The sequence below is a fragment of the Eurosta solidaginis genome, chromosome 1 (genome assembly GCF_040869045.1).
Source record: "Eurosta solidaginis isolate ZX-2024a chromosome 1, ASM4086904v1, whole genome shotgun sequence".
Lineage (NCBI taxonomy): Eukaryota > Metazoa > Arthropoda > Insecta > Diptera > Tephritidae > Eurosta > Eurosta solidaginis.
In genome coordinates, this window is record NC_090319.1 from 394,916,332 (window position 1) to 394,942,295 (window position 25,964).

The window sequence follows — 25,964 nt, forward strand, 5'->3', positions numbered from 1 at the left end:
TGAAAGTGAAAGCGAAATTTTATGGCAACATTGTTGTTGTAGGTCCCAATCATGCGCACAAAATTGTGTGTAGAATCACTTTACAAACATATACATACATAAGTGCTGGTCCTTTCCAGAGTAATTGATACTAAACGAAGTAATAAACTGTTTTTTTTTTTACAGTCAAAATAGAAACCAATGCCCGAAAATTGGAGAATTGTGAGTTGCAAGATTTTCATACAAACACTCAAAACTTTATTACATACTGGCAGACCCGACGGACGCTCCTACCCAAACCCCTGGATCACCTTAAAAACTTTAAATGAATTTATCTAAGTATTAGCATATTGTTGACAAGCGTTTGCCACTTATGATGACGGAAACGGCATCTACCAACGTTATGAGTTTTTTTTTACCCGTGTCGAACCGCCTAAGCAGTTTATTGATGTCCAGTGCGTTCTCACATAAGTGGTGGTAAGGAAGATGGTGAGGGACGATCGCTTCACAATCGAGTCTTTTTGGGTCATTAAGCACGGGTACGACGGAAGATGGGTTTTAATGGCATTTATGCAAAAGAAAAATCAATCTTTATATTCATTCAGTCTATTTTTGAGTAATCATCCGATCAATCGGCATAGAGATGGGTCAACAACTGGGCATCGGTCAACTCAAAAATTAAACTGCAATAAATGAGATGAAATATCACACCCTTCACCGTGGAGTTATTCAAACATATGGGCACATGTAAGTCAAAACCAAGTATTTTCAAATCGTAACTAAATACCCATACATTACCAGAAGAAATAAACTTTTGTGTATTATTACTGGAATATTCTGACCATCCGGCCAGACGCTCCGGTCAAATCAAAAACCCCTTTAATCACACTTTCTGTCAGTTATATTGATTGACTAATTGTTTCTATTTTACAGACATACATACATATATCTGTATCAAAATACAGTTTTTATATGCAATTGTTACGATGTATGCACTTAAAGCTCATTTAAGCTTTAAGTGTTATTATTTGGCCCCGGCTAACTCTAACCCCATGATGCCCGCATAAATGGTACGTCGTGATTGATATTAGAGAAAAATTGCAAAGTTTGCAAACGGCTATGGTTACTAGGACATGTTTCTGAATTTCACTTCTTCCTCAGCTAGCTTCTCGGGAGCTGAGTATTAAACTCGAGTCTCCAACGTTAATTCTCTAATATCAATAACAAAAACCATTGTATAAAGCAATTTGAGCAAATCTCGCTAATTACATACATATGATAACATTGATATAATAGTAACAGTAGTATTACAAACAAATACTGTAAAAATCCATACAAATGTTACTAAGCTTTCAAAAGTGCGCCTAAAAAACATTCCACACAATTAGGATTAAACAACATACAGAGTGTATGTATAGTGAATAAAAAAGGAATAGCAACAAAAAGGCAATTCTTAGAGACCAATTGCGAGGCGAACAGCGGGGCATTCATATGGCTGAGTGGTTAAAGGCATCTGCCTTGACACTGGTATGAATTTTGGAGATTCTAGTTCAATACTCAGCTCCCGGGAAGCTAGCTGATGAAGAAGTGAAATTCAGAAACATGTCCTAGTAACCATAGCCGTTTGTAAACTTTCCAATTTTTCTCTAATATCAATGAGAAAACTTTCCGCTATGTCCTTTCAGACGTTTTAAAATAAAAATGCATCAGTATTTTGTGTGTTTACGTTTTCCGCTGCGTTTTGATACGTTGTTATAAAGGAAGTATTAAAACAACTTGTAACGCCTTCTTATTTTCCCTTTTGTTACATTGTATTTGAGCTCTTAACTATGTGTAGAGTGTCAAGATTGTAGCCTTTCCATACGTTCTTTCTAAAAACCGAGTTCTGTGTGACACCTAACGGAACTCTTCGCCTTACGTGTTAAAGTGTCATTGGCCTTTGAACCGGTCCAAACATTCCAAATCTTGTATGAATATTTTATTAGCCGTGTTTTTTTTACACGTAAACGTCTATACGCTTAAACTTTATATGGACTGCTAAGCGTCAAACCTTAAATGCACCTCTGAAATTGCTGCGCATAAAATGTGTACTACTAAATTTCAATACGCATTATACTCAGATGTAACTGAAATATTTGTCTATGTTTCACTCTCTACACTAATTCTATGTATTCTATGCGTGTCCACTATTCATCTTAACTGATTCAGCTATATGTTATACACAGCATTACAACAGACGGTTGTGTCTCCGCTTTTCGGTACACCCTGTGCTGCAGCTAGTTGTTTAACCACTGCCGCTAGATGGGTCTCCTAAGCATTATCTAAGCGAGGATAGGCGTTTTTTTTTATGCGCAAACGTAAACGTATACGCGTGTATAAAAAAACACGGCTATTATTTCTACCTATGCGTCACTTAAGGCTTAGTTTCCTCGAAAGCGGTGCCGCTACATATTGGTAGAGTACGTTCTCAAACCCGTTTCAATGTAAAAGTAATTATGTGGAAACTAAGAGATAGTGAAGTTTACGGTAACGTAATATAGCGGCAGGGCAATAAATATACTCAAAACGGTGAATATTTTGTGAAGTATTTCAAAAACAAACAAAAGATCCATCTTCAAACTTATTTTTGAAAATCTCTTTAAAATAAAAAAAGCAAACATAAGCCAAAAATACGAAGAATAGATAAAAAAGTTGAAATATTGGAAGAATTTTTTATTCTAAATATTCTATTTTAATACTCTTCTTACTTATGTTCATACTTTTATTTCACTAGGTTATCGAGAAGTTACTTCAAACTCGACCGCAAAATTTTCAAATTCGGGTGATCATTTTAAATATCACGGTCCCTGCGCCACCTATCGGACGTCTTACCCATCATGATGCCTTGTCTCTGGGGACTTGTTGCGAATTTGTTTAAAATTGAGAAATAAAAAATAAACAATCAACAGTATTGCATTTTACATGGTTTTGACTGAAATGAGTAACGAATTGCTGCCCTAGCAACACCAACAGAGGAGCATAAGAAGATTGCGCGACAACACATGTCCGCTGGAGTTGCCTGATTCCATTCAGCAAAGCAATTTTCTGGCGGCCAAGCCGAGTTGAATTATTCTTTCGTCATATGCCAAAATCTATTTAAGCCTTCTTAAAAACTCCTTGCACAATTTATGGATGGCTACATCAAATTTACTAAAAGCTCTTTCGTTGCTTATTTATATCTTTTTCGCTTTAAAATAAAGAATATTGTATTTGTACAAATTAGTGTTTTTTTCGTATAAGAAACAGTAAACTTTAACTATTTTGATGCATTCACTTTAATTCAATTGCAGAGATATCTCCCTTTCAATCACATTCATAATACCTACTTTTCTTCATTAACCGGTTTTCCCTTTTTCGAACATTGTTCAGAATAAGAGAAAAGGGAGAAATGAAAAAACTCACATGGATTTTTTATTTAGAATACGAGGAATGGGAAAAGGGAAAAACTTGCAAGGAATTTTTGTTTCGAATTGGGCTGAATATAAAGGAACTAAAATTGGTGGAAATATAGTAAAGACCGATCAAATCGACCTATCACAATCATTGCGATTGCTAACAATCAAATAAAAGAAATCGTAAATCATGGAAATTATTGGGTGCTGTTTTTTCCAAATCAATTTTCAAAATGTGTAACATTCAGAGCACTGAGCGCAATTTTCACGTCGTTCCACACCCCGAACACCTTCGAAATAAAAAACAGTTCAATTGTTATCAGTAGCAATACGTTTTACTTAAATACTTTATTATTTGCGTTTTTAAAACGTCTGTTAATCGATACAATATATTTTTTTCATTTATAATTTAAGTAATATTACTTTACTTATACCGTTGATTAATATTTATTTGATGTTATATAAAATATAGTGTTCATACATATGTATGTATATAAAATATTAGTATTGGTATGTTTCTATTGAAAATATTGTTAAAAATTTTACAAGGTCAACGAATGAACCAATATACAAACAATGATATTAGGGAATATTTAGCACTTACTCAAGTTTTGTTTTATATGATTGACATTTTTTGAACGATATGAGATACATTTGGGGGGAAATTGAATGTGTGAAAACCAATGTGTAGACATTAGAATTAATTTTTTTGTTTGAATTTTTTTCATTTCACCACTTCACAGTATAGGAATCCCTTCTCGCCTGGTAATGTATTTTATATTTATGAATATGAACATTAAGCAAAATAAAAAAGAGGGTAGAGCTTATACATGGCTATGTATTTCACATTACTTATCATTTCTTAAACATCGTCTAGCAAAAAATATGAATTAATGTCGTCCTCTTTGAGTTTAAACACAGCATAACCTGTCAACAATTTCAGCATACATTTTGCAACATTGGCAAGCCAAATGACCTACACAACAAGTAAAAGCAATTAGTTTGAGTAGATATTGCATTGAGATAATGTAAAAGAGGAGCACAAATTGTATCCGGAAGTTGCGCGACACTTATTATAGCGCTTACGCACTAGCCGAAAATTCGGCCAATCATTTCCCTAATTTCTACCAAACTACAAAATTTTTTGTTACAAAATCACGCATTGGTATTTACATATATTGAAACTTTACTTAGTCACTGTGAGTGTTTGCAACTTGTTGCATACTACAACAAAACTTAGTTGAGAAACCGCCAGAGCCTACTCTGACCTAGTCTTGTTCTTCATTAAACACAATTGTTACAAAATAATGTATTTTAAATTATAATGGATATAAAAAAAGGAAATACAAGGCGCGATAGCCTCCGAAGAGATTTTAAGCCGAGCTTCTCTCGAGACCTAAATGTTATATGCCGACTCTGAACGGCATCTGCAAGGCAGATGAATTTTCACTGAGAACCTTTTCATGACAAAAATACACTCGCAGTGTTTGCCAAATCACTGCCAAAGGGTGACCCCGCTTCGAAAATTTTTTTTTCTAATTGCAAAACTTTTTTCTAAATTTTCGATTTTGCTTTGACCGGGAGTTGAACCCACGATCTTCGGTGTGGTATGCAGAGCACTCTACCACCACACCACGGCGGCCGCCGTACATAAATATACTTTGAGGCTTTTCAATTTTGTACAAAAGTGGCTCAAACATCGATAGATCAAACATACAACAAACATCCATTTACTCTACTATTCCGTTTGGTATTGTAATTCAAGCCATTAATAATTTCTTTGCTTAACATAAAAGGCAAAAAATTAGTCCTTCTCAGCTGACTGGGAGGTTCAACCTCAAACACCATCAGCTGAATTCGGCAAAGAATTTCGTATTGTCACATATGGAAGTCTTTCGTTCGTCGTTCGCTTTTCTGTTACCCACAAACGTGTTGTCCACAAGCAAAAATTAGTAGGTTATTGTTATTGTACATATTGTTATTGTACGTATTGTTGAGCCAATATTTTTTCATAATATTGTCATAATTTATCAAAATATATTCTATCGGAATTTAAACATCTCTACTCAAGACTTTAGGTACACGATGGAGGGGAATGTTGAAATAATTCTATAAATATATCCTTTAAGAATTTTAAAATTGTAAATGGTTTCTAGAGTAAGCAGATCTTTGCGATTTTTGAGGATAGTCAGTCACGCTGGCTTGTTCGAAGCTGTCGCTGCGTATTTATTGTTACACGCTTACATGAATTCTTCCCAACTCAAGTGATTTGTTGGAATTTTTCGAAATGACTAATTTGAATGTAACAACTTTTTGTACTTAATGCTAAACCCCAATCGTCCCAAACCAAATTCAACTTTTTCCTTTACCAAAACGAATTTTTTAATGCAAAAACATATATTTCACAAAGTTTTTAGTATTTCTATTTTATCTTTAAGGCTATTTGAAGCATTAATGTTGGCGTTATGAAAATACAAATTGTAGATATGTATATTCACTTGCATAATTTTTTCTTTACTAGTTATATTTTCCTAGTTCACTTTTATTGTTAAACTAAATCGTCAGTTTTGATTTTTTATCTAATTTTGCTTACTGAGAACGTCGACGCCTTAGTGGAATATGAAACTAAAAATGGGCTGCCGTTTCGAAAACGCTTTATATCAGCATTTATTTAAAGAATGCCCTAATTCAATACCTTTTCCAAAACGACCTAACTCAGTTGATGAATTCCCTGTCTGAGAATCTTTTTTACACCTTATCCAACCTCAAAATCTGTTTAATTTATTCTGAGTTAAGGCATTTTTGAAAAAATTTCGATGTAGGGCGTTTTCAAAGGGGCAGCCGAGATGTGGTGATATTCCATTTAGCAGTCGTCTTATCGGTAGTTCACAGTTCATATGTATATTAGTAAATTCTTTTTTTTTTGAATGATGTAAGGTTTTATATTTAATAGTAATCTGGCTAAATTTGTATGTATCTTGGTTAAATGTATGAATAGCTGGCTATTTACTTATTTATAAATATTAATCTAAAATTTATGCTATCGAAAAAATTACGCACAACATCCATGGCAAAGACAACGATGCACTTAATTTTGCTATAAAATGTTATTTATTACAAAATTGTCTATTTTTAATTAAAATATTCACTATTTCATTTGACATATGTACATATGTATGTATTTTCCTAGAATGTGCTATGCTTTAAATATTTTTACTTTTTTCAACACCAAGAGTATATTGAAGCTAGTGTTTGAATATATTATTATCTAAATTAAATTTTATATGTTTATTTGTATGTATGTTTTGTAAGTGAGTATGATAGGAGGTAGATGAAAATACTCATGATATTTCATAGTGGGCGGAGCAACGGACTTACATATACAAATATTAATTATTATGTGATAATTAGATAATATATTTTGTATTAGTTGCTCTTATAAATGAGGTATGATTGTATGTATGCATAAATATGTATGTATGTATGAATGACTCCAACATTATTCGTTCTTAATGTGCATGAATCAGTTATGAGGTATATCATTGTATATTGAACTTTTGTTGCTTTTTTTGTCAAACAAACAAATTTACAAATGATTTGATGATGACACTGCCCATTTTTTGGGGAGCGAATTCGAATTCCTACTCAGGGTGTGACATAGACCCACTCGTGCTTTGGGTCGAAACCCCTTTGCTATGACCATTTTAAATTTGCAATTCTATGACGCACAATTTTGTAAAATATGTTAACTCATTACCTCCCCACAGTTCAAAAACTCGAAGTTTTCAAAATATCGTCAAAGTAACCACTTTCAAAAAGTTTTGCAAACGAGTAGGCATTTCCAAAAAAATAAGTCATGTTGGTACATGGGATCGAATCACAGTACTTGAAAGAGAACTGTTGAAGGACCGACGGGTCCCGAAACATGTTATCTATGCATCGCTTTGTTTAAAAATATTTGTGACTGTACCTAATTTTTCAACAAAAAGTCAAATTTTTACATTTAGCTAACCAAAGAAACACATGCCAAGGGCTCTTGTTTATTACATTTGATTTTCTTCGCACGCTTTCAGCTTTGATTTTGTCTTTTCATGTGTCTTCGTTTTGTTGTTGCTTGCAAAGCTTCTATTATTATGTTTCTGCGAAAAAATATATGCATAAACATAAAAAAAAGTACGGCGCGATAACCTCCGAAGAGATCTAAGGCCAAGCTTCTCTTCCAATTTGCGTCGTGCTCCTTTTGATTTCCCCTACAAATTGCCGGACGGGACCTACACGTTTTATGCCGACTCCGAACGGTATCTGCAAGGCAGATGGGTTTTCACTGAGAGCTTTTCATGGCAGAAATACACCCGGAGCGCTTGCCAAACACTGCCGAGGGGCGACCCCGCTTAAAAAAATGTTCTTCTAATTGAAAAACCTTATTTCTAAAATTGTTGATGTTGCTTTGCCTGGGATGTGAACCCAGGGCATACGGTGTGGTAAGCGGAGCACGCTACCATCACACCACGGTGGCCGCCGGCAGAAACACACATTAGTAATTGGCAAAGTGAGTGTCGTGGACTAGGGGGACTTCTGGTGCTCGTATACACACCGATATACCAAAAAAACTTGATTCGCATAACGGGAGTCTTAAAAACTACACCGACAGCAGACATCCCGCCTGCAGACCTAACAGCAAAAACATTACGTTAGCAACGGCAACAAAGCTTAAGGCCTCGGGGCAGCTTGAGTGCAGGCCTTATGGCCACAGCCGTATAGCGCCATCTAATATCAGGCAAACGGAATATATGGTCCCGTGTCTGAGCTTCCAAAGAGATATTGGGGCCACAATTGAGCAGGAGGGTTGGTACCGCGTTGCAGAATTGGCAGAACATACTATACACGTGTATACGAATTGTTCCAAATTAATGGAAGGGGTGGGTCTGCTGTTTACTGTGTCGACTCAGAAATAAGTAGATCCTACAGGCTGCCAGATTACTGCAGCGTTTTTCAGGCGGAAATTATAACAGTGAAGAAAGCAGCAGAAATTCTGGAGGAAGCGTGCTTAAGCTGAAGTCGCGTCAATATACATATATATTGATAGTCATGCTGCGATTAAGGCAATAATCTTACACAGGACTTCATCAAGAAGTGTTCTGGAGCGCAAAGAAGCATTGGAAAAACTTCGCTCAGGCCGGACCATACATCTTTACTGGGTTCCCGGTCATAAAGGGATAGAAGGTAACCAAAAGGCCGATGAGTTGGCAAAGACGTCCCAATCAGTTTGGAAGAAATCAAAAGGAGACAGGAGTTGCATATGATCCATCAAGCAGGAAAGGCGTGGACAAAAGCGCGGGGCTGCAAAATTTCTAAGATCATATGCAAAGCCTACGACATACATAAGTCTCACAAAGTGGCTCACATCTCTGAAGATAGAAGACTTAAGGCTCTCGATGGGCATACTGACTGGACACTGCCTTCTGGCGTCACATGCTTATAAGTTCTGGACACTGCCTTCTGGCGTCACATGCTTATAAGTTAAGCCTCGTCAGTAACAGAAAATGTAGGAAGTCATGTCCTGCGATCGCCAGGTCAAGGCTCCAGCTATAGGGGCGGCAGAGTTGCCAGATCTCGAGGCAGCAATTAAGCTGGGTCCTAAAAAAATACTAGTATTTGCCAAGAGGACGGAGTTATTCTATAACATATGTGCTCGCACCTTATTGGGGTTCTTCCGTTTGGACGTCAAACAAAATTCTGGTAACACTATGGACACATTCACTCTATGTGAGGCCTTTATTGACCGGCCAATTCAACATAACCTAACTTACACACACACCGATAAGTGTCAAAACTTTTCTTCTGTCCATCAAAATATAATTTTCTAAGGCATTTCGAACAGGGCCTTTTAGTCGAAAATAAAGGTTTTTAATACTTTTGCTAAAAAGGTTAATAGAGATTGGGTCCCTAATTATAACCCTTTGCGACAATATGTTTCACCTGCATTTAAAATATTTATGAAAACTTCTATCTGAACTGCCCAGTACAGTTTCTCTGTTTCATTAATCCCCCAAAAGTTTATCAAATAAATTAAAAAAAACTTAAATGTCCATCTATTAAGTTGTTAATGTTAAACAAGTAATAGTTAAGATATGCCCCAGGATAATGAAAGGACTTCTTTTAAGGGCTTTTAATGTATTCAGAACATGGTTATTTTTAATGTTATTTTGAAAATATACACCAAAAAACTATTAGGAGAGTGGAGATAACACGCAGTCCCGAAAGGGTGAGAGGAGAGCTAAAGCCTTTATATGTACATGTGTGTAACAAAGTATTTCACTCCAGCATGTATTTGAACCCTTCTGATTACCAATTCAAAATCGCAAATTGATCATAGCAAAGAAATACGGCCAATGAATTCAAACGATTTTTAAGATTTTTTAAAAGGGTTTTGGGTAATTCATCCAGCGTGGAAATCACTACACCCCTAAACATTCACCTTCGAATTGTTGCGCTGTGTAATCAAACCAAAAAATGGCTAATGGAGCTAGATTTTGTTTATTTTCAACTTCTTGCAATGCTTTGCATTTTCCTGTTAAAAATGTTTATGCTAAAATTGCTAAGTAAATATTTTTTTTTTAAATGTGTATTAAAATTTTTGTTTTGTGAATTATCCTAAACTTAATATTTCATTTAATTATTATTACAATTTAAAGCCACATCGATAATTTAAGGATTTACTAATTACCGCACAAAAAATTAATTGCATTAATTAATTATGCATACGTAGATATTTATTTTATTTATGAATATGATTCTAATATTTATGAATGTTTATATGTTAAATGTATATAGCTGGTTGAGCCTAAAATTATTCTACCATTCAAGTTAATATTTTACTTTGTCTAATGCTAACCTTGATTTTGATATAAACAACTTCCTTTGATTAATTTATTTGTGTTTTATTTTTGTTTTTTTAATTGCATTATATTTTTACCTTTTTGATAAGTCATCAGTTGTTCAGTGGTGTTTTATAAGACTTTTGTTTATATATACTTTATGTATAAATCAATTGAAAAAATACAGGGATCGTCATAACTAAAAGACATTAACATAATTCTTCGTTCCCAAAAATAAGAAAAATATTTTTGTTTTGCCTTAAATGTTCAATTGTTGACAGCGTTATGTTTATAAACAAATGAAGTACAGGAACAAATCTATCCAACAATCGACAAAATACAAAATTCTCAAACACGAAAAACTTCATGACAAATAGCGATTTCTTGTCTATTTAGTCTTAATTGAAAACATTCCCTTTTTCGAGATTTCATTAATTTATTGTTGTTTTTTAGCGTCTAACTGCTCGCAGTCTTTTTTGTTTAATATTAAAACAAATAATTTCTATTTGTATAATTTACAAATATAAAATAAATACTACTTGGTACAACATTTGATATTATGATTCGCATAAAAATATTTTATTGCTTCATGTTTATGCGTTCACTATTATTAAGATTGCTTTTAATATTTTATTAGCTAAACAAAGTGAATACTCTAATAATTCGTTAATTATACTATGAGGAATTACACCCTTCAAAAAGACAAACAATTTATTCTTGCCTTGAGAAGGAGCTATTCTAGCGGGTGAAGCTAAATGCTGGGTACCAATATATCATCGCGTCTGGAAATAAACTGGAATTTCATTTTAACCAAAACATGAACCATGTTTCTATGTTACTCTCTCTACGGGGACAGCTAATCCTTCCAACGAACACTTTTCATCTATTGAGAATACTTATGCAATAACATCTTCATGTAAATGCCTGGAGTTGGAGTTTGTTGAGTCAAGTATGGATAGTAGTTTTTCTTCGAATCCTTTACCGGATTAGACATTTTTAAAACCATTAAGTAATTGAATAACTCAAGATCATGTGGCTATGATGGAATATCAAACCAGTGTTTGAAGAATGTGACTTTTATTTTGATTGATATCCTTGCACACCTTTTCAATTCTACCGTTTTCTCTGGAACTTTTCCGTCCGACTTGAAATGTGCTATTGTCAATCCACTTTTTATAGACCTAACTCTTTATTCATAATCATTCAATTTATTCATAATGCTACAGAAAGAGTTCAGAGGATAAGAGTCAATGATTGTTTAAGTAATTCAGTCTCAATTAACATGGGAGTGCCACAAGGACCTGTATTAGGCGCAATATTGTTTTTAGTTCACTTGAGCTCAATTTTTTCATTACCTTTCTACGGAAAAGTTAATGCCTTCGCGGATGACCTCGCGAATGCATATGGTTTAACGAATATTTTGGGTTTGGTGGCAGGTATCAATCATGATGTATATTTGCTAAGAAAATGGTTTGTAAGCATGAGCTTGGTGTGAGTAAAAAAACACAGATGATCTTTCTTAATCTACATACTAAAGATGTGCCCGACGGAGATATTGGTTTCCATTCTACTAATTGCACGTATCTTTCCCTACATGGCTTATCTTGTCCAATGAGATCTTTCAATTGCAATGCCCATTGTAGCGATTCCTGCTTTACAATTGAAAAAGTGAAGGAATTTCAATATTTGGGTGTGTCTTTTGTTCAAAGTCTTAACTGGTCTTCACACATTTCGAGTTTAAAAACATATTTGCGATGCACGGTTTGTCACTTTTATAATCTTAGAAACATTTGTACAAATGCAGCCCTCAAGGTTCAATATATGCGCTAGTCCACTATAAACTCCAGTATGGCAGCAGCTATTGGGGTGGGGCATCATTTAATAAAATTCAGCCTCTGCTAGTTTCATCACTCAATGGAGGTGTTTAACAAAACTTGGAGTTCTGCCGATAAGACACATGTATTACTATAAGACATTAAGATTATTTTTCATTCGATGCGGTTATTTACATAGCCTAAACAAATAGATTTTTCTAATCTGGCAGGGAGGGGCCAATGTTCGAGGGTTAAAAAAATCAACCAGTGTTTTTTTTTTTTTGCTATATATAATTATATATCAGAATGAAACGAAGTAAACATAAAAATGTGTATAAATAAATACATACACATACAAGTAAAAAAAGAAGCAAACATTATTTGCAATCTATATCAGTTATTTTATTCGTTCTTTCTTTTATTTAATTTAACAACCACCGCAGGTTTTTTCGGATTCCTGTTTTGTGAGCTAAATAATCTCAGCAGTAAAATTGTACGCAATTTCTCCGATTGCTTTTTGAGAAAACTGCATTTTGGTGGATCATCGTATAACATCAATTACATTGTTAGACAGAGAAAATATACTCTTGCCGATATGTACCACTATTTGTAGGTCTAGTCGGGCACATAGTCCCCACGTATTTAGAATTTCCAATATACCCTCATATTCTGGATTAAGGGGCTAAAAACCCCATTTTCATAGGTTGATTCATATATACTTATAACTTTATTTCTATTTCTACGAGCAAAACTTTTAGGTCATCAGAAAAAGAACATTCAGTGCCTCAATCAAAAGAAATGTCAGAGAAACTTACAATATATGTATATTAAAAATTCAACGTGCTGCATCACTTGTTCATTTTGTATAACGGTTTTCTTGATTTTTGATTACGTGTATATACAAAGGATTATTAAAGAGAATGCACAGTGAAGTCTGCTTCCAACAAGATATGAATTTCAAAGATTCTTTAAGGTTCCATATGAAGACAATCAATTGATGTTATACGATGACGAACCAAAATGTAGGGACTAAATCTAACATTAGTCCCGTTAAAAATATGATTTTCGGATTATGACATACGTGAACGTACTACTTCGATCGTAATTTTGGATCGCAACATACGTGATGAGTGACTGAACGTACACGTTATGTTCCACTTTCATTCGAACCCAAACTGGCGATCGAATACACAAAAATTTCATTGAAATAACATTGTTAAAATAGATGAATAAATAAAATATAATGACAAATTTCAAACTCTTATTATTAACAAAGGTCGTAATCAAACAAGCTTAATCCAAGCCAAAAGGAAATATTGGCGGAATTCATGGCGAGACACCCACTTTAGTAGCGGCTTGCTTCAAATTCAACTTCTCCAGAAAGTAACTAAAAGTTTCTTAAGTTGAGCGAATTCTCTTCAAGAAACTGAAATAATTTTCTGTTGCAAAGAAATAATACATAAATGATAGGCTTGCGCTTTGTTCGATAAGTCCAAAGGGTTGCTGCACTCTCTTAAACGCCTTCGCACTATCTTTTCATCGTCTTCGCTATTACTGGATCTCAAACAAAACAATAAAATTGGATCCATCGCAGTTATTTACTTAATTTTTTTTATTTTTGGCAACCAATTTGACATTCAAAATCTATTGTGAGCTAAAAATACAATCCAACCTAATGTGGCTCGTAAAATTTATTGTGAAGTGAAAATAAATTTCGTTCCGTTTGCTATCGTATGTTATAATCCCATTTTGTTTATACGTTTGACGTTTGACGTATAACGTAATGTTCTTTCTTATGGTTGCCGATCAGTGATCGCATGTTACGATTCGAGACTAGTTTAGCTCACAAAATAGAAATCGGAAAAAAATCTGAGGTGGTCTGACTTCGAATTTAAACATAGTTCAGGCACCCCGTGAGCTTTAATGAATTGTGTAACGAAAACTATGAATACGGATTTCGAAAACATACACTTACGGTAATCTATGGCTAGATAATCCACAATTTGATCAATAAATTCTCGGTGCTATACATATACATAAATAGATTTTTATCAAAACGAGATTTATGTTGTACAAGCTGAATTTTTATAACATGCTATTCTAAATATATATACAATATTGCCCAGGGCCTCTCTCTTAATGTATAAAAATTAAAATCGTACGTACTGTGTATGGAAACACCATTTGTAAAAACATTAAAGGGAGTTTTGAGAGGCTTCAACTTTTACTTTGTTAGTCTTAAATGAATTGGACTACAAAGCAGATTAAATTTGCAAATACCGTTTTTTTCGCAAGTATATGTACATATATATTTATGCACTACTGCATCAGAAAGAAAATATCAGCGAAATAACGTAATTTGTTTAGAACATGATTATATGTATGATTATATGTTTTATTATTACATATTTACATTTATTTATTATTAGTTTATTATATAAGACATTCATTCATTCAATGGAAATAGTTCGACGCTGTTTAGCTATTTTATGGTTTTTAAATGCATCATAAGGAGGTAGATTTGTGTTTTAACCGGCAATTGGTTTGTAAAATTTCGTTCATGGAGGTATTTGTGGTTGAGTTTTGTATTAATGGTTGTATATATGCACTTCTGTAGGAGTTTATTCGTTAAATTTCAATTTTAATTTATCTGGAACAACTCGTATTTATTGCAATTTTTGTTGACTGAACGAGATATAAAATATATTCTGTTATTTAGATAATGAAAAGTTCGACGATTAATGAAAAGCTACACAAAGAGATCGAAAAACAAAAAATCCCTGAGTGTCAAGTCTCGATCAACATCCCAGAATGTTTGAGAAAACATAATACAGAGGATATTCTTACTAACGCTTGTCTAAGGACCTTATTCTCCATCTTCGGTTTTCCGATCTTAAATTTTTTTTGCAGATTCCATTCATGCCATGTAATCAACATTTTATGGTGGAGCAAAGTCCTGCTATGGCGAATTATTGATTAAAATGAAAAACTTATCGTACTCAATTCGAAAATATAAAAGGTGCGCCATGACGTATATGCAACTAACAAATGGACCGTAGTAAAACGGGTTGCTATCAAAATAAATTTTGTGTTGAACTTAATTAACGTTTACTTAAAAGAGAAAGAAAGAAAGAAGAATAAAAACAAATTCACAAAAGAAACAAAAATGGATTTAAATTTAAGTTCAATGAATCAAAGCGTTTACAAATATCTGAAAATCCAGTAATTACATATTTGTCGCTTAAGACGCTTCAAACATAAATTCATACAGCAGCAAACTCAAAAATAGCAGTGTACATTTTTTTTGCAAGTTTCATCGATTAAATTCTTTATATTTTTATTTTATTGTAAATATTAAAAAAATGTCTTTTAACTTTGTAATTGAAACTATGCAAACCACTCTCAAAAACGTTTTCGCAAAAATGTTTTTTTTTTTGAAATTCGTTGGGCATCCAGTTTTGTAGCCCAATCAATTTCAGTCCAAGTTATAGGTATCTCGCAATTCGCAGCGATTTTTAATAATTTTTTCGTAAGGTTTTTAAATTTATCTTCCATATAAAAGAAAAATTGTGGCGCTTTGTATGGGGGAAAATCTAAGGCACCCTTCGAAACCAAAATTTTTCAAAAATAAATCAGAATTTTGAGAGCTATAACTTGTACTTTGCTAGACAAAAATTGATTGCGTTACAAAACCGCATACTCAAAAAAATTCAGAAAACACTAAATGAAATTTTGTAAAACTCGTTCTAATTTTCGAAATTATTGGTAAATATTTTTTAAATTGGTTTACAAAGCTACAGCTACAAAATAATAAAAAAAAAATTTGTTTTAATAACGAATATATTGAAGAAATAATTTAATCAACAAAACTTGCCACTCCTATTTTTGTGCTCGCTACTGTGCATGCATGTAGGTGTGTGCACAGTTAAATATATGTACAGGTTGATAAATGAGTTTGCCAACGAGGAATTTCAATTAATATTGACTTTGAGCTTAAATTTATGTTTTTATGTTTTGACGTGACGAGACAACAAGGGATCAAAGAGCCGTTGAATTGGGAGAGGAGAGCGCCGCAATCGGTGCATATTAACGGGGCACCGGCCTGGAAACGGTTGAGCATTTTCGCGGCCAACTCTAGTCTTATTTGTTGTTTGACTTCGTTCCCCTCAGATTTCGTCCTCATCTGCATTTAGGTTTCAGCTTTTTTTGTGCTCGTCTGGATTTTTATATTTGTAATTTTTTTCACCAAACTTTTTTGCGTCTTCCTCTCATTTTTTAATGAAGCCGGTCTATTGTGAAAGTTTTAATTCGTGACTGAAGGATAATTTTTGTAGTTAAACAATACAGGACAAATCGAGATCTATTCGAGAATCATCCGAAGTCAAGTGAGTCCCCTGTATTTATTTGATATATCTACGTAAATTGTTAAAATTATAGAAGAAACAGTTCTAAATAGATGGCCAGCAGGAGGTTGACATATATACAGAACAGTGACATTTATTGATTTCAATTCAGTTGCCCAAGGTGTTGGTTAAATAAAAGAAAAACTTTCATAAATGACTCAACATTATGTGAGGTCAGTAGAAATCAGTCATTCAAGTTGAAAAGCGTAGCCCAAATTTATTGATTTATATATGTTTGTATTTTTGTATCGTCATAGTACATACGCGGTATATATGTACATGGTACGAGTACCCAATCGGAAAAAGGGAACATTTGTTCCAATGCACGTCGTGATTCTTTCTATTTGTTCCTACATATCTGTGGCAATTTGAAAAAACAACCTAATTCGAGTTAGGATAATGGCGCTAGGGCTATGAGTAAGTAACACAGGGAGATCTGTAACGGATTTCTAACTCGAATTAGGTGTTTTTTCAAATTGCCACAGATATTAGCGGAATGGGACCTACATGTTTTATGCCGACTCGGAACGGCAGATGTATTTTCACTGAAAAGCTTTTCATGGCAGAAATACAATCGGAGTGTATGCCAAACCACTGCCGAAGGGCGACCGCGATTACAATTTTTTTTTCTAATTGCCACAAACCGTTTTCTAAAGATTTTGATGCTGCCAATTTCATAGAAAATTACAGCGCAGATTTTCTGGAAAATGATGAAGAGAGACCAATTGCAATTTGAAGTGATATTAGAATTCCATTACACCAAAAATTTTGTGCAGGGTAATTTTTTAAAATTGTCGATTGGCGTTTTTTAAACATTGTCGTAAAATGTTGTTGGTGTTAATTAAAACGGATTTCGATCCCGGAACTTTACGTATGGTAAGCAAGTAGCCTTGATAAGACTGCAATCCTTTGAGTTGGCGAGCTTCTCTAGTTTTGAGGCGAGCATTAATAGTCGATCCTTTAAGATCGACGGGGGTAATGCCCGAGAAATTATTTTATAAACATTTTCGTATTTGATGTTTTCTAAGCGAGAAAAGCGCACTACCTGCTAGTCAGCTGAGCCACATAGATGACCCTATCTGGTCTGGTGTTCGAAATCGCATTATATCAGCAAACTTTTGTAGAACGGCTTATCTTAGAGCGTCTATCGTCCAAATTCAAAAGAAATGCAAGTAAATAAATAGCAAAAATACAGCCTTAAGCAAACGTGGACGAAGAAAATAATATAAAATAATAGAATAACCGCAGAAATAATTAAACAATAGATATATCACAAAAATGCATTTACAAATAAAATATTGAATTCAACAGCTCAATTCTAAACAAAAATTATTTGCAAGTTTTTTCAATTCTCCTATTCCTCTTATTCTAAAGAATTTCTAAAAGGGAAAACGGGTTAATGGAGAAAATTAGGTATTATGAATGTGATTGAAAGGCAGATTTCTCTGCAATTTTTTACGAGTTTTGTCACATGTTGAATTAAAGGGAATGCATCAAAATAGGTAAAGTTTACTGTTTCTTATACAAAAAAAAACACGAATTTGTACAAATTTGTGATAAAATACATTAATATTATACCACAATACACTTTATTTTGAGTCGAAAATGATATGAATAAGCAACGTAAGAGCTTTTAGTAAATTTGATGCAGTCATCCAGAAATTACGCAAAGAATTTTTAAGAAGTCTTAAATAGATTTTGGCATATGACGAAAGGGGAATTCAACTCAGCTTGGCTGCCAGAAAATTGCTTTGCTGAATGGAAGCAGGCAACTCCAGCGGATTTATGTGATTGCGCAGTCTTCTTCTTATGTTCCTCTGTTGGTGTTGCTATGGCAGCAATTCGTTACTCATTTCAGTCAAAACCATGGGAAATGCAATACTGTGCTTTGTTTATTTTTTTATTATAATTAAACTTTTTAATTTCTTATACAAAAATAGAAATGCGCTACAAAATCTCAATTGGCAAATCAGCTGACTTCGAAATTCCTACTCCCCAATTATTGTTCTCCCTAGGAGAAAAGAATTGGAAAAATTTTGCAGGAATAAAAATTCAATGAGAGCAAAATTCGGCGGGAATATTTTGAATTGAGCTGAATATTTTTTGTGTCCACCTTTCCATATGACTAAGAAATAAACGTATTCGTAAGAGAAAAAAAGTTCAAATCAAAATGAAATAAAACAAAATTTTTGCACATTTGCATTGGCTTTTCAATAAATGTTTCGTTTATTTTATGTGTTTTTCTTGCTCTTTAGTACTTTTAGACGGATTGTCAACAAACATAGCTTTGTGTTTTTTATATGTAAATGTACATATGTGATTTTTTGTTGTTTTTTTTTTTTTGTTAATGTATATATTTCCATAACTCAATGACTTCTGAAGACTAAAACTAATATAATTATATTTTTAAGAAGAATCTGTTGCCAAAGCTAAGAAAAATTAAAGAAATTATTGCTTTATATTAAATATTAGTAAAAGAAAGTAGTAAATTGTAAGTAGTATGTATTTACGCATTATGTATATATGTTTATATTTATATATTTTCGCACAGTTAAGCTTAAAAATTAAATTAGAAGCGGTGTAATAAGAAGTTTGCACTAAACCATTATTTTAAGAATATGTTTATAAAACACATGAGTTTGTGCAGTTGGAGATTGGATGCACAACTTTGTATATATTGCAGGAGTAGTCAGGGTAAGAGTATGATTAAGGCTTTCTTAAAGAATTTGTAATAAAATAGTTTCGAAGCCGCTTGCTCTATGCAGGGTTTCTGTGTAGAAACAAGAAATTGTTGATTATTTAGTTAAATAATTGTATTACAATCGGATAGGATTGGGTCTATATATGTTGTTTCATTTGTTTTTAATTTCTGTACTTCTTTTATGTTCATATTCAGTTCTATTTCCACTTCTCAGCTCAACAAAAAACCGCGCCATTACATTTGACAATTTTTACCAACATATTTGTTACGTTTTCTTGCGCTAAAATCAAATATCTCATATTATTTTCCGGTTCTTATGCTCTTTTGTAAAATTTTTTTAAAATTTATTTGACTATTAAGCTACATATTTGTTTTAATATGTCGTTTGTTTTAAAGTGATATTTTTGAATATAGTATTATATTTTTCTAATTTAGCTAATTTGTTTTGAAATAATTTATTATCTTGTGAGATGTTTTAACTTTTCACATATTCTTTTGTGCTTGTTACTTTTTTATTTGTACCATCAGCGCTCGATTTTTTGTATTTTTTATTCAAACTGAAACTTTTCAATCTTCTGATATATAAACTCGTCATGTTTAACATTTCTGTGTCACTCTGTTTCTTCACATATGGATGTTTGCGTAGAAACCAAATACTAAAATAAATATTAATATCGAAAAATGTATTATTAAATGGCGCAAAGTACTTTTCTTAAAAGCAATTGAATTTTTCCGGTTAGCTACAAACCACAAAAGCTTTAGTTCTTTTGTTAAGGAAAATTAAAGCTACAAGCGAACACTTAAAGTAATTATTGATCATATCACATGCTTAATGTGAACTGTAAAACAATCACTTTCGGATATATTGGAGGGTAAGGGTGATGCGGTGGGAAGCTACATAGCACCTTTTTTCCTGATTCTTAATAAAAAAAAAGGTACTATTAAGCTATAAAATCTTTCAGTAGACAAATTACCTGAATTTTACTATTAATTTGATAAGCACGTTTGAATAAAAAATGTACGAAATTTTTATTTGACCAAATATAAAAAACGGTCGTTTTCAAGAATTTTTTTAGAATTTCATCACTTCATCCACACAAATCGAGCTAAACTTAGTTTTAAATAGTTTTGGTAAATTAAATTTAGTATATATATTTTAATAACAACTCCTCGAAAATATCAATTGAAGATCTAAATCGATTTTTATTCTAAAACTAAAAGCTGCCCTTAAAATCGTTTGATTTCTTTATGAGATTTAAAAAATAATAAATATCATAATTCAAAAATATTGATTTCCTATTTCTACAAGCTACTAATTTGAAATTAAATCAATATAAAAATAACATATTTTATTAGTTTTGGTTTTATCGGTCTTCCATGTACCAATACATACACAAATTTGAGCTTACAGAAGTTACGTAAACTTGGCTGTGTGCTTACACAACAAAAATGAATGCTATCACAGTAGAAAGTAAAGTCGCCATTCTTCGTTTACAATCAAGCTTTTACGAGTATATCAAATATATTTGCGTGTTAGTGCATTTGTATGAATGTATGTATGACTCAGATATATACCAAGAGCAATGTATGTGTTAGTTTATTTATAGGACGAATATGAGTAATTAAAACAGAGCAAGGACTCCTTTAGCAGGATTTACAAAAACGACGAAACGCCTTGTCGGTTTCTTCGCCAAAGCGAAGCGACTGAAGCATTTTGTGTAAATCCGTGAATAAATCTATGTACGTACATATGTACATCTTTGAGCATGAAAATAGCAACAGAAATTATCAAGATATTTAATCAGTTGTTGTTTTTTTTATGTTAGCTTACTATGGAAAAAGCTTTAATGAATTGTTTAACAAAAAGTAATTCAATCGAATTTCAAAAACGTGTTCGAAAAAGTTCGAAATTGTTTCTTGTAATTTTTACAAACTATTGAGGTATGCAGTGTCCTAGTTCAATAAATTTTAGTAACGAGTAATAGTTTTTCTTGCATACGAAGTTTAGTTTCTACATACATATATGTATGAAGGAGGAAAATTGTCACAAATTGATTCGAGTTTCGAGACGCTTTAAATGTAGACTTTGTAAGATTAAATTTTTTTGGTCTGAATAAAGTTTGCATACTCAAAAATTTCTAAATATATCAAACATTCGAAGATTTTTTAACACTTTTCTATGTTTTTCGGTTCGAAATGATTAAAAAACAAATTTTCTCTATAATTAAAGAAAATAAATAATAGAAAAAATAACTGCCAAAATTTTTGCTGCTTTTTTCGGCTTCATAACTGTATGTACATTGTATGTATCTTATCTTATTTCCTGTGTTGTTAAATACAAGAAGGTCAATTTAAGAAAATCATATGAGGAATATCAGATGGCAACTTCTTACAACTTTGACAGAGCGCGAAAATTCTCAGTACCGGCGCCAACAAATCAAGTTTTAACTAAAAAAAAACTTATTACATAAATACAAAGCTTAAAATTTTCTTCAGAACTGAGATGCAGTGATGTGTGTTTCACATATTTGCATTTATGTTCTATATTTTAGTTATACCCACTACTTAAATGTTAACACTTCGTTATGATTAGTCATATATTATTTCATTTTTATTTTACTTTTTGCTGTTATTTTCGTTTAAACACACTATGACTATTTATTACAGTTTAACAAATTTAACAACTTTAATTTTATTCTAATTCTTTGTTCTAAAAAATAAGAAGTCATCGTTTTATTCAACCTAAGGCCGAACTAAATTTATTCTAAATAACAGGAGGAGGTTAGAGTCGATTCCAATCCTTTGAAAAACATACATACTATTTGTTCATACAAACGTACTATGTATGACATACAAAAGAACTTAAATTGCTTTTTTTCTCGATTTTTTTTTCTTTTACGTAGCTTAGAGCTATCCGACTAGTTCTAAGGCATAGTTTAATAATTTCATTTATATAATTGCATTTTTTAGTCAATGGTCATTGTTGTATTTAATTTTAACTAATATCTACAATTTTCGTTAATTTACGGCGCTAAAAGTACAACAACAAAATTTGAAATTAACTATACACTTATTTATTAAATCGATCCATTTACAAAATGTTTAAACTAAATAGATTAACAAAAAAAAAGTTGACGTGTTGTATGAATGTCATGTATGTATGTACATATGTTTGAATATATTGGGGTTGCATACACACACATTCACATCAACAAATGTTTATATTTGCTTTTGATTTTTTCGTTAAATTGCTTTAAGTTTTCCTGGCAAGTGACATATAATTGTTGTTAGTTTTGTGTGTATTAGCAAATATAGACCAACATATTTTATGCCTTCGCAAGCTTTTTGGGCCGCATCGGCACCAGACAATAGCCCGCACTTACATCACAACCGCTAATCAGTAGATTCTTCAACACTGAATTCGATTGTTGCGAAGTTTTTGTTGCGCAATTCGATGACCAACGAGCTGAGCTGCCAATTGCTTTATGTGCTTGTTGTTGTTGCTGCTCTTTTGCTACTAATTGCTGCAATAACTGCGGCATTGCGTGCATTTCCATGCCAACACCACCACCTGCAGCACCGGTGCTCTTCACGCGTTTGGGGTCGAGTTGGTTGCTGTATGGACAACTCACTAAATGACGTTTATACGATTGCTGTTGTATAAAGATAGTCTTTCCAACCTGCGGAACCTGAGATATACGTGAAGTTTGTTGCAGCTGTTGTTGTTGTTGTCTCTGTTGGAGCAACTGTTGATCTTGCTGATATTTGGCGGCATCAATTAAACGAATGGTGGTGTTGGTGGATGCACTATTTGAGTTAGCAATTGGACTAGCGACTGCTGTCGCTGATGTTGTTGTTGTTACATTTGTTGGGCTATTGATCAATTTTATTGTTGTAATTTTATTACCGCCACGATTCACTGGCAACATATCGTCGTTAATTAACATTTTATTGACACTGTGGTGTTGTTGTTGTTGCAACATAATGTTTTTAGCATTTTGTGTTACCAATGGCACTGCATTCAAAACCACATTATGCTGGTGTTGTTGTTGTTGGTGGTGCGACGATAATTGTTGCTCCAATTGTAGCTGTGATTTGGAATCATCCTGTCCTTTGAGTTGTTGCTGTGGCGACGTTAACGCTGCTGTTGGTGAAGGCGATGCCGATGTTGAAGTATCGCCGACATTTATTTGCAGCAACTCATTCCAGCAATCAAGATTTGTTGCTAAACATCAAGTAAGAGGGGCGAAAAAAGAAGTAAAATTTGTAAAAAAAATATATGAAGACAAAATAAAAAATATATTCTTCTGCATATCGGCCATTCGCTTAAATTTTGTGCCAATCCGAAATATATCACGTAAAATCTGCGTGAAAGTTAAAACTTTACAGACGCGATTTGTCGATATTTTATTTTGATTATGACACAGCGAGTGGGCGATTTGCAAGTCGAGGATTTGTGGTTCGCGTTGAATATTGGAAATTCATTGAGTTACCTCTAGAAGAAAATAAAAAACACCCTTCGGAAAAAATTGGAAAAACCAATGCAAAAAAATATTTGGTATGATCGGACTTTTTTTTTCGAGAATCGGCCTGTTTGAAAGAAATTGAAAGTTTAAACAATTTCCTTTATTACTCAGAAAACATTTTAAATAAATTACCATGGTAATCTGATATCTTTTTTGAGTTAAACACCAAAGCAGAAAAAGATGCCGACAATGCTCGTGCACTACACCCTTCCGCGTAGCCCTGCGATATAATGGCAGGCATTGCGTTATTGCGCTGAAACCTATGGTAGCGCCACTGACCTACTTTATTAAATAACTCCGTCCTCTGTGAAAATACTAGAAGCTTTATAGGGCCATTGCCACTTTCTCATTTATTTTATAGCACAAAACGTGCTCGATCGTTTCCTCCTCCGCCAGTCTGCGAAGGAAGGTTCGGGAGATTCGTCCATTTTTTACTTCCATCTATTCCCATATGCCCTGGGATCCTATATAGATGTATGCTTCTATCTGTCCCGATTCTTTTCAGAGATTGTTTATACTATACACACTTTCAGATGCTGTGTAATCCGAGATTATTGCCCTACTGCTTTGGTAACAGCTACTACTTCCGCCTGAAGGACACTACAGGACTCTGGCAGCTTTTAGGATCTGTTTATTTCCGGATGAGCGCAGTATACCGCAGACCCCACTCCTTCCGCTACTTTGGAGCCATCAGTATACACGTGTATCGCCTCGTCCGCCATTTGGGCATCCTTGCGACAACCATGCAACTCATACGTAAAGGCGGAACCAGGTAGTATGTCCTGTAATTGGTGTATACATGTGGAATGTGCAGAAGGGCATACAGTGCAGCCGTCGGAGTTGTTTTCAGAGCTTCCATAATGCTAAGGATTGATAGCCTGCATACCCCTCTAATTTTTTGAGGTAGGTTTTTTTTTGTTAGGTTGTCCACCAAACCGGGACTCCACGCATAAAGTGCTGTGGTTGTTGTTGTGTTAACGACAAAGACACTCCCCGAAGCTTTTGGTGAGTGTTATCGATGTTGAGTCGCCAAAGCCTCGCCTGCTAAATATGAGTATGATACATCCATATTTGTAACAGGATTCTCCTCGCGTAGGTGAGGTTGACAATTGGGTTGCGGAAGCTTTGAAGTTATAAAGCTTTGTATTACACTTATTAACACCTTGAATCTCCTTCTTCACTCTCCCCTCCACGATGAGCTTCCCCAACTTACTTACTTCTTTGGCCTGTTCCAATTTGTGTACCGATAAAATATTTTTTTGGATTTTTTTGATTATTTTTATTACCTAAAAAAAACGAAGTCCATATCAGACATTTCCAAAGAAAATTTTTTTCTGCTATAATGTTGGTAATAAAGTTGTGATTTACATCTGATTACATGTATGATATTGTTACGAATATTAGCAAAACTGAGGAGTGCTGCCATCTCCAGGCCGATGCTAAGCAGTGACGTGAATTCACATCAATAATTCAATCATTATGTATCTACATAAACGAATCAATAATTGCGTCTACACATATGTACACATTCCGACGAGCAACATTTACATACAAGGCAGCGAGAGATGAGATGTCACACACCGATGAATTTACTTATACGCTTATGTGTGTGCGGGAGACTGTAAACTACAAACACATGCATATATCTTATCTGTAGTGGAATTCACTAACTTATAACGATGCGATTTGTCGAGATTTTAATTAACGATTTTGTCGCTTGCCTTATCGATTGTACTATTCACTAACTTAGTTTTAACGACTCGCAATAAATGACATTTAAAATAGTAGAAAGGTAGCAGCACAGCTTAACGAAACCTAAAAAATGCGAAAAGCACAAAAGGAATGCCAAAAATAAACAAATTCCATATACTAACTGCTTTTAAATAACCTATTTTAACAAAAGGAAAGTAAATGCAGGATTAATTTTTTTCTCTGTTGATATCGCAGTTATTCTTGTGTCCCTTAATTGACCATCAAGTTGAGAAATAATATCATGAGCCAAGTCTGGGGTTATTCGGTACAGCTTTCGAAACTCCGTTGCATTCTAAGAAGGCGTCTGTCCACTGGCGATGGACTTAGTAACCCTTCATCTTGTGATAAAACGTATGCTAAGTACTCAAATGCCATTTGATTTATAAATAAAGCAACTTTTCGTGTTTGAAACTAAAATTGGCCGAAATGTAAATTTCGTGATTTTTAACGCAGCCAATTCACTTGCCGTTTAGTTAACAA

General features: G+C 33.5%; 1 protein-coding gene across 4 annotated transcripts in view; it reads right to left on the bottom strand.

The window, feature by feature from the left end:
- Window positions 1-25,964, bottom strand: part of sima (similar) — a 309,049-nt gene that overhangs the window by 27,279 nt on the left and 255,806 nt on the right. For all 4 annotated transcript variants that reach the window (XM_067763673.1, XM_067763670.1, XM_067763671.1 and 1 more), the window contains one exon: window positions 22,590-23,431. In XM_067763673.1, the coding sequence (XP_067619774.1) occupies window positions 22,590-23,431 (842 nt within the window). The remainder of the gene's footprint in view (window positions 1-22,589; window positions 23,432-25,964) is intronic.